The sequence below is a fragment of the Pongo abelii genome, chromosome 9 (assembly GCF_028885655.2).
Source record: "Pongo abelii isolate AG06213 chromosome 9, NHGRI_mPonAbe1-v2.0_pri, whole genome shotgun sequence".
NCBI lineage: Eukaryota > Metazoa > Chordata > Mammalia > Primates > Hominidae > Pongo > Pongo abelii.
Genome location: NC_071994.2, coordinates 34,624,194 through 34,634,020, shown reverse-complemented (window position 1 = coordinate 34,634,020; position 9,827 = coordinate 34,624,194). Strand labels below are relative to the sequence as shown.

The 9,827-nt window shown below is 36.7% G+C and overlaps 1 protein-coding gene across 1 annotated transcript in view; it reads right to left on the bottom strand.

Moving 5' to 3' along the window:
* Window positions 1-9,827, bottom strand: part of CCDC73 (coiled-coil domain containing 73) — a 186,272-nt gene that overhangs the window by 4,840 nt on the left and 171,605 nt on the right. Inside the window, exons 15-17 of the mRNA XM_054524520.2 lie at window positions 8,087-8,273; window positions 5,576-7,096; window positions 3,240-3,373 (exon numbers count right to left, since the gene is read on the bottom strand). Of these exons, the coding sequence (XP_054380495.1) occupies window positions 3,240-3,373; window positions 5,576-7,096; window positions 8,087-8,273 (1,842 nt within the window). The remainder of the gene's footprint in view (window positions 1-3,239; window positions 3,374-5,575; window positions 7,097-8,086; window positions 8,274-9,827) is intronic.

Sequence of the window (9,827 nt, the reverse complement as noted above, 5' to 3'; positions counted from 1 at the left end):
CAATTCTTAACATGGTGGCAGCAAAAGATAGCTTGTGCAGGGAAACTCCCACTTTTAAAGCCATCAGATCTCATGAGACTTATTCACTATCACAAGAACATTTCGCTATCACAAGAACAGCACAGGAAAGACCGGCCCCCACGATTCAATTACCTCCCACCAGGTTCCTCCCACAACATGTGGGAATTGTGAGACCAATTGTAATTCAAGATGAGATTTGGGTGGGGACACAACCAAACCATATCATTCTGCCCCTGGCCCCTCCCAAATCTCATATCCTCACATTTCAAAACCAATCATGCCTTCCCAACACTCCCCCAAAGTCTTATTTCAGCATTAACTCAAAAGTCCAAAGTCTCACCTAAGACAAGGCAAGTCCCTTCCACCTATAAGCCAGTAAAATCAAAAGCAAGTCAGTTACTTCCTAGATACAAGGTGGGGTGGGGTACAGGCATTGGATAAACACAGCCGTTCCAAATGGGAGAAATTGGCCAAAACAAAGGGTCTACAGGCCCTGTGAAAGTCCAAAATCCAGCATGGTGGCCAGGTCATGCTAATGCAAGAGGTGGGTTCTTATGGCCTTGGGCAGCTCCACACCCCTGTGGCTTTGCAGGGTACAGCCTCCCTCCTGGCCACTTTCATGGGCTGACATTGAGTGTCTGTGGCTTTTCCAGATGCACAGTGCAAGCTGTTGGTGGATCTACCATTATGGGGTCTAGAGGATGGTGGCCCTCTTCTCATAGCTCCACTAGCCAGCACCCCAGTAGGGACTCTATATGGGGGCTCTGACCCCACATTTCTCTTCCACATTGCCCTAGCAGAGGTTCTCCATGAGAGCCCCGCCCCTGCAGCAAACTTCTGCCTGGACATCCAGGCGTTTCCATACATCCTTTGAAATCTAGGAAGAGATTCCCAAACCTCAATTCTTGACTTCTGTGTACTCGCAGGTTCAACACCACATGGAAGCTGCCAAGGCTTGGGGCTTGTACCCTCTGAAGCAATGGCCCGAGCTGTGACTTGGCTCCTTTTAATCATGGGTGGAGTGGCTGGGATGCAGGGCACCAAGTCCCTAAGCTGCACACAGCACGGGGACCCTGAGCCCAGCCTACAAAACCATTTTTTCCTCATAGGCTTCTGGGCTTGTGATAGGAAGGGCTGCCGTGAAGACCTCTGACTTGCCCTGGAGACACTTTCCCCATTGTCTTGGAGATTAACATTCAGCTCCTTGTTACTTATGCATATTTCACAGCCAGCTTGAATTTCTCCTCAGAAAATGGGATTTTCTTTTCTATCACATTGTTCAGGCTGCAAATTTTCCAAACTTTTATGCTGTTTCTCTTATAAAACTGAATGCCTTTAACAGCGCCCAAGTCACCTCTTGAGTGCTTTGCTGCTTAGAAATTTCTTCTGCCCTAAATCATCTCTCTCAAGTTCAAAGTTCCACAAATCTCTAGGACAGGGGCAAAATGCTACCAATTTCTTTACCAAAACATAACGAGTCACCTTTGCTCCAGTTCTCAACAAATTCCTCATTTCCATCTGAGATCACTTCAGACTGGATTTCATCATCCATATCATTATCAACATTTTGGTCAAAGCCATTCAACAAGTCTCTAGGGAGTTCCAAATTTTCCCACATTTTCCTGTCTTCTGAGCCCTCCAAACTGTTCCAACCTCGGCCTGTTACCCAGTTCCAAAGTTGCTTCCACATTTTCGGGTATCTTTTCAGCAACACTCTGCTCCTGGTACCAATTTACTGTATTAGTTTGTTTTCACACTGCTGATAAAGACATACCCGAGACTGGGAAGAAAAATAGGTTTAATGGATTTACAGTTCCATGTGGCTGGGGAGGCCTCATAATCATGATGGAAGGCAAAAGGCAATTTTTTTATTTTTTTTGAGATGGAGTCTGGCTCTGTTGCCGAGGCTGGAGTGCAGTGGCGTGATCTCGGCTCACTGCAAGCTCCACCTCCTGGGTTCACGCCATTCTCGTGCCTCAGCCTTCCGAGTAGCTGGGACTACAGGCGCCTGTCACCACGCCCAGCTAATTTTTTTTTTTTTTTTTTTTTTGTATTTTTAGTAGAGACAGGGTTTCACCATGTCAGCCAGGATGGTCTTGATCTCCTGACCTCATGATCCACCCACCTCAGCCTCCCAAAGTGCTGGGATTACAGGCGTGAGCCACCGCACCCAGCCGGCAAAAGGCAGTTCTTACATGGCAGCAGCAAGAGAGAAGAGAGCTTGTGCAGGGAAACTCCCATTTTTAAAACCATCAGATCTCGTGGGATTTATTCACTATCATAAGAACAGCACAGGAAAGACCCGCCCCCATAATTCAATTACCTCCCACTGGGTCCCTCCCATGACACATGGGAACTGTGGGAGTGACAATTCAAAATTAGATTTGGGTGGGGACAAAGCCAAACCATATCAAGGATAGTTCCTGATTTTTGTCTCAACTCTCCCAGAAGAGTTATACTATCTCACTTGAGGTTTCTCCTATTTAGAAAGGAAAATAAAATACATTGTTAAAAGCTGTTATTTGTTAAGGATGTGTTAGTACTATAATATTCATTTTGTATGTGCTAAAGAGAAAGTTGTTTAATAGTTTGAACACTACAACCTTTTTCTTGCTAAAGTTCTACACACTATGATATAAAACTTACACATTTAACCAGATAACCTTCCTGCTATAGTTAGTTGCTTTCCTTATGACAAATAGACTCCTGGAAGCCATATAATTTCTACAAATACTTTAATACATATATCCATACAGTATCACATGGATACTTGATCCTTTCACACGTATTCTAATTGAAATAGTTTTAAATTCTTTCCATCTTAGTTTCCAAAAATAATGTGAATTAACTTAAGGATTATTAAAAACAATTGGACTTGATTAGCTTACTTTTAGACATAATCTTTTATTAACATAAAATTTTAAATGATCAAATACCACTATTTCCAAATTTAGATGAGTGAAAAATAGAAGTACATATCCGATGCCTCACACTCTCCTTCCCCAAACAGGCTGGATTGTATCTATTTGATTTATACACTGTGACTTTTTCCTGCTGTTTTCTATCAACCTTAATTGTGAAAAATGGTGCCATGTTGCCCTCTTGATATTATTCTGGAGATCAGTTAGGTCTTAAAGCATCCAGATGCGTACAGTTCTACACATATCTGTAGAATTAGCTCACTAAGGTCTGCTTGGCAATATTTTTAATTGACTTACATGTTCTGTGGGAAAAGAGGAATCATAAAAAGTCTTTGCAATTGCATTCTTCTCTTCACTGCGTTCTCCCTTGGGATCTGGATGGATACTCCAGTTATTCAAAGTGTCAGCAACTCTGTTAATGCTGGTAGTATCTGATTGATAAAGAGGAAATGGCAGCAACTGAATTTTTCTCTAGGTACTCATTTTAGTGACTGAACTTGTTTCTGATCCTATGCTTTTGTATTTAAGAAGCAACAAATTTCTATTTTAATGTTGAATATTTTGCAGTTTTCCTAGACTTTGCTCTTAAATTAGGCATTTCATTTCTGAAAACAAACAAGATTTTATTATTGCTACTTTCTAAAACCTGATTACTATAATTCCACATTAAAAGCAGTGAAAGAAATGGTATAAATACCTTCTAAAACAAAATAACTCATAAAATGTTATCATTATTCCCCTGGTTACTGTATTTCCCACACATGTAAGCATTTGTATAGTGAACATTTTACCAACTCAGATTAATAGAAAAAGTCAGAACCAACTACATACCAGATTTATAAACTATTTAAAGAAATTGGCCACAGTGAGAAGTCCAACAAAGGGCTGTTTAGAAGGGGTCACATTGGGCTTTAATAAATTGATAGAAATGAGTTAGAGAAGTATGTAAATTATGAAGGTTAAAAGATACTGATGGCATATTTAAGAGTATTTTACAAGTTGAATTTCTACGGAATTTTAGATATCACCCTTTGTATCTTATATATCACTGAAATTTAATTTACAGGAAAGTACTTCAAAAAAAAAAAAATGGCAGATTTTTAGACCAGCACCTAAAGCAGTACCTAATTAAAAGTTAATGGAATCTTAAGTAATATATTTTGTGACCTTGAAAAATTGCAGTTTGGGAAATGAGGTTATACAGTGTTTTGGTTATTTGATTTTTGCCTACATTAATTCCCATTGGTACTAGTAAACAAGATATATTTTTGTTTTTAATCACCAAATAGTCTCTTTAAATTTTTCTCAATTTCCTTTTTAAAAGAAGCCTGTTAAATCTGAGGGCCATACAAAAGCTATCCTTGGAATCTGCATCTTTGTAAGGTGTCTAAGTGCACAATGTTAAACCCACAAAGTTCCCTTAAAATATAAGAATGCCTTTAACAACCTTAGCAACTTTTGACTATGAGATTGCTATTAAAAGAAAACATGCTGTCCCAAAAATAAAAACAATAAAAAAACCATTTTCCTCGTGATCATACTTCTTAAACTACTGCTTTTTATTTTCAATTTACATTTAGACAGCACCAATTCATGATAATCTAGTATGTTTTTATTTTTAAATACTGTGAAAAATTTTCAGGCCGGGTGTGGTGGCTCCCAGCAATTTGGGAGGCTGAGGCAGGAGGATCACTTGAGCCCGGAAGTTCAACACCAGCCTCGGCAACAAAGTGAGACCTGTCTCTACAAAAAATTTTAAAAATTAGCTGGGTGCAGTGACATGTCTGTACTCCCAGCTGCTCAGGAGGCTGAGGTGGGAGGATTCCTTCAGCCTGGGAGGTTAAAGTTGCAGTGAGCTATGATCACACCACTGCACTCCAGGCTGGCTGACAGAGCAAGACTCTATCTCAAAAAAAATAAATAAATAAAACAAAAAACAAAACAAAAATATAGACAGCCATGTACTTCGATACCCATCAATATTAAGTCATATGTATTTCATCCATTTACCTCTCCCCCTATTTTTTTCTGGAGTATTTTAAAATAAAACTTGGACATTATGCCATTTCATATGGCAGTTTTTAAGAACAGAACAATCTCTCTATTCTCTTTAACATCTGAATGCATGAATATATGCTAAGGGATTCAATTTAAAGTGTTTTCAACTGACAAATACTGGTCATAGGAAATATATTAATGTTATGCCTCATTATTACTTATAAAACAGAAGGAAGAGCCAGATTTCTGGTGTGGGTGAAGGGACAGATAAAAATAGAAAAATTTAGGAAAGGGAGAGAAAATTGGGCAAAGAAAAACAACATAGGAGAGAAACTAAAATGTTCTGAGGGAAGGAAGTTTTTAAGGATGAATGATGAGCATATAGAAAGAAGAGCAATAAATATTCACACCTGGCAGAAGCCTTAACTACTTCACTGCATTTACTCTAAAAGTTAAAAACAAAAGAATATTAAGTAGTTGTCCTAATTTAAAATAATGACCCACATCTGTTGTTTTTGCTATTCCTTAATTAAGACAAACTTTTAAAACAAAATTTACAAAATATGACTGTACACATTTTTCAAGAATAAGTAGAAAAATATTTGAAGAATTAAAACATTACTTTGTTTTCTTACCTGGTCCAATATCCTTTCCAACATCATCCTCACCAATATTTTTACAAAGAGCCATTGAAATGATCTTTTTGTTTTCTGATGGATCTAGTGGTCTCTCCTTCAGCAACAAAGAAATGCGAGGGGTTGAACTGCTCGTTGTTTGACTTTCAATGTGATTTACTTTTGACCAAGGACCAGGGTCTGAAAAATTCATGTATACTGGAGTTTTCTCAGTTTTTTTATCTGAAGTTGAAAGATCAAAGGTTGACCTTCCGCTTCTGTTTACTAAATCTCCAGATGGCTTTATGTGAAATGAATGTGATTCCTCCAGCTGTCCTTCACTGAACATTTTTCCTGAAACGATGTCATTTAATGATTCTGTTTTCTCTGTATTATTTAACAATGTATGCTGTCTTTCATTAATGTTCACAAAAAGGAAGAGGTCATTTTTTGTGGCTTCAGTTACCTGATTCTCATCAATCTGATTCTTTTTATTGGAAAACTCTATTTCTGTGCAAGTTTTCATGTGAACAGCAGTTTTCACATCTTTGGCTTGTGAAGCATGACTATTCTCATTGTTAAGATGAAGACGGGAAATGTTCACATTAGTGTTTTCTAAGTATCCCAAACAGTTATTAAATTGACTGTTTTGCATATCACTCATATTTTTCCACATAGATTTTCCCCCAGGGCTTGAGATGGGTTTCACCAACATAGGCATACTATGAACATTTTTATCTGAGTTCTTCAGAAGTACTTTTGAATTAGCACTAAAAGCAGCATATGAAACATGGTGGTCGATTACTGTATCACAGGGAACAGTTAGTTCAGGTTTCTCTGAAGTATCATTACAGACTTGCAGAAAATCTGAAGTTTGTTTAGAAAGTAATATGCTGCACTCACTTTTTTTAGTTAACAGTTGTATTTGTTTTATTTTACATTGTTTATCATCTAACATAACATTACTTGAATTCTGTAAACTATATTTCTGACATGGAACAGGTTTTTTTTTTATATCTAGAGATGACTCCAAATCTGCTTTGGTTTGGTCACTATTTGTAATTTCCTTCTCTAGAGCACGTTCTCGAGTCCCTGGAAGCAATCTGAATTGTTTGAATGGCTCATTTTCAGAAACATCTTTATTATTATTGTGATATGTATTGTGTGCTGTCTCATTTAAAATACTGTTAAATGATGTTTTGTTATTTTCAACGTCCAGATTTACATCTGTATGGTGAACATCTAATCCTCTGGTTCTTTCTAGATGTATTTTTTCTGTTTCTATCACTGTATCTAACCCTACAAAATGATTATTTGGTGATTTAAATTCTGTACATCCATTGTCTTTTTCCAAGCATATCTTGTCTTTTATTTCTGTAGTAACTGATTTTCTGTCGTCCGTAACATTCGAGGTTTGTCCTTGACTAATTACTTCTTTATCTAAGGAGAGGGTTTTGCTTAAGGAGATTTCACTTTGATTTTCATCCTGAGAAACAACAGTATCAATTTCATTCTTGAAGCTTTTTTCAAAAGGCTGTAAATCTGTCATGATGGGAACACAGTAAAATTTTATATTATACACTAAAGGCTGATTTCATAAAACATATTTATCACCTATTTTTATAAAAACATATTTAACCTTAAATATTTTATGGGTCAATAATTATACAAACTTAATGACATCAATATTACCTAAATACTGGGTTCCCTTTATTATATCAAGTATATCTTTAGCATGCTAAATATTTGGCTTTACCCATATTAAACTTTAATTTCATAATAGCAAAGTATTTTTGGTTTTGTAAATGGAAAGTAAGTTGAGGTATTAAAAATGGTTTATTTTTCTAGTCTGTTTGCTTCATTTAGGACATTTAGTACAATTCCACATAAATACATAGCTGATAAAAATTATCCTAACAGATTATGCTCTAATTTCTATTACGACCTAGGTCCAGCAGTATCTAGAAATTGCTAGCTGGCTTCTTCAGGACTGACAATCATCACTTTTATTCATTACCCAGTGAATATTTTTAAATTCTTGAATAGTTTTGGACAAGTATATAGAATATCTACTTAATCAAGACATTAATTTTATTCATCTATATTCTAACAAAGATTTCAACTTTTTAGTATAGTTAACCTAGAATATAAATTTCAGGTTTTTGAAGGACTTTTTAGAAGTCCCGTCATTCTCTCTACAACATCTCCACCAAGTGGTTGTTTAGCCTGGGTTTGAACACCTCCAATCAGTATCATCTTTAAACAACACTTTTTCAAGATGGAAGAATTAATAAATTATTCCAATGGTTACAGAAAGGTTATCTAAATTAAGAAAAATGCCCTAGGTCTGGTCATGAGAAGGTTACTGGTGACTCCAGGAACATTCTCAGCAAAACAGTGAAGGCAGAAACCAGAATGCATAAAGACTAGGAATAAGTCATGAAGAGGGGAGGCAGAATGTAATTTCCCAAAAATATTTACCGTAAATATCAACATACAAATTAGAAAATATCAATATAATTTTAAGGTTACCTTCTATAATTATTTCCTCTATAAATGAGCCTTTTTTTTCTTCTTTTTCTCTGTATTCAGTATCTGAACAAAAATTCTCCATATTTTCTTCCCTTATTTCTTGCTCAGTTTTATATTTCTGTATAATGGTGTTTTCTGATTTTTCAGTTGACATTTCACTGTTTTCATTATTTACTTCTGGAACATTCTAGTGTAAAATGGAAGAGATTCTTTTAAAAACATTGTTTACAAGTATAAAACATTTGAGCAAATGTGATAAATGTGGAATCTGTGTTTCAGTTCAACCATTCAGCAATTTCTATTTGAAAGTCAAATGATTAGTAAGTTTAATATACCATACTCTTTATAACAATATCACTTTACATTCATTTTATATAGTCTATCATATTTAAGCAAAATGGAGACCTTTATACATTTTCAAACATGCATACCACATTATTATATAATACCACGTTATATGTAATAGAAGAACCACCCCATTATTAAAAACAAGATAGACATGGCAAGCAAATTGTTTTGAGCAGTAGTTTATTTTTTTAAGAGATGAGTTCTTGCTATGTTGCCCAGGCTGGAGTGCAGTGGCTATTCACAGGTGCGATCATAGTGCAAGACAAGCCTCAAAATTCTGGGCCCACACTATCCTCCTGCCTCAGCCTCCTAAGTAACTGGGACTACAGGTGCTCACCACCATGCCAGGTGAAGCAGTATTTTTATGTATCCTTAAAACAGCGAATCAGTCCAACACGCTTTTTCTTCCCTTATATATTGAGCACATGTTACATGTGAAGCACTGTACTGGGCTTTGGGATACAATGATGAACAAAATACAGTCCGTGTCCTCAAAAAACTGACAGTCTGGTATGAAGACAAGAAAATAAGTAACAGGCAACTTTAATAGGATGTGGTAAGTGCTCTGATAGGGATAAATGCAGGTTACTATGGGCACATGCAGGAATTGTCCTGTCCCTGCTTTGGGGAGTCAAGGAAGGTTTCTTGGAGAAGGTGTTAGCTAAACATACCTGAAGTATGATATGGAGTCATAGATGGGGACAAGGAGACACTCCAGAAAGAATAAATGGTATATAGCGATACTTAAGAGCAAGCAAGATTAAGAGTATATTTATGGAACTATGAGTGATTTCGTTTGGCTAGAGCTTACATGCAGGGAGAAGAATGAAGATAAATGAGGCTTGAGGTAAGCTGGGCCTAGGTCATTAAGGGCCTAACATTGCATGTTAAGGAGTTTCAACTCTACCAGGAAGACACTGAGAAGTCACTGAAGGGTTTTAAACAACGAATGAATAACATGATCTGACTGGAAAGACCATTTTGGCTACAGTACAAAAAAAATGGACTAACGTTTTCGAAACTTCATTGATGGAAACCAGCAATGAGAAATATGTTTTATAACTCAATAGGCACATCAAACAGTACCTACTATTATACACTCTAATGTTTTCTATGCTATTTCATTTCATTTTAAAAAGAATTCTGGTCACAACCCACCAAACTAATTTCCATGAACCACTGATAAGTTGCACCTAGAAGTCTGAAAAACACTAAATTAAAGGGAAAGAACACACGGGGCAGAGTGATAGATCAGGAGAGTGCTGCAGCAGTCCAGGTGATATCAGTAAAGACGAAGAGCTGTGAACCCATTGGTGATTTATGGAACTAAAGTTAATAGGACTTGGTCAGTGATTGGATGTGAAGGCTGAGGGAGAAGGTGAGTCAAGATTGA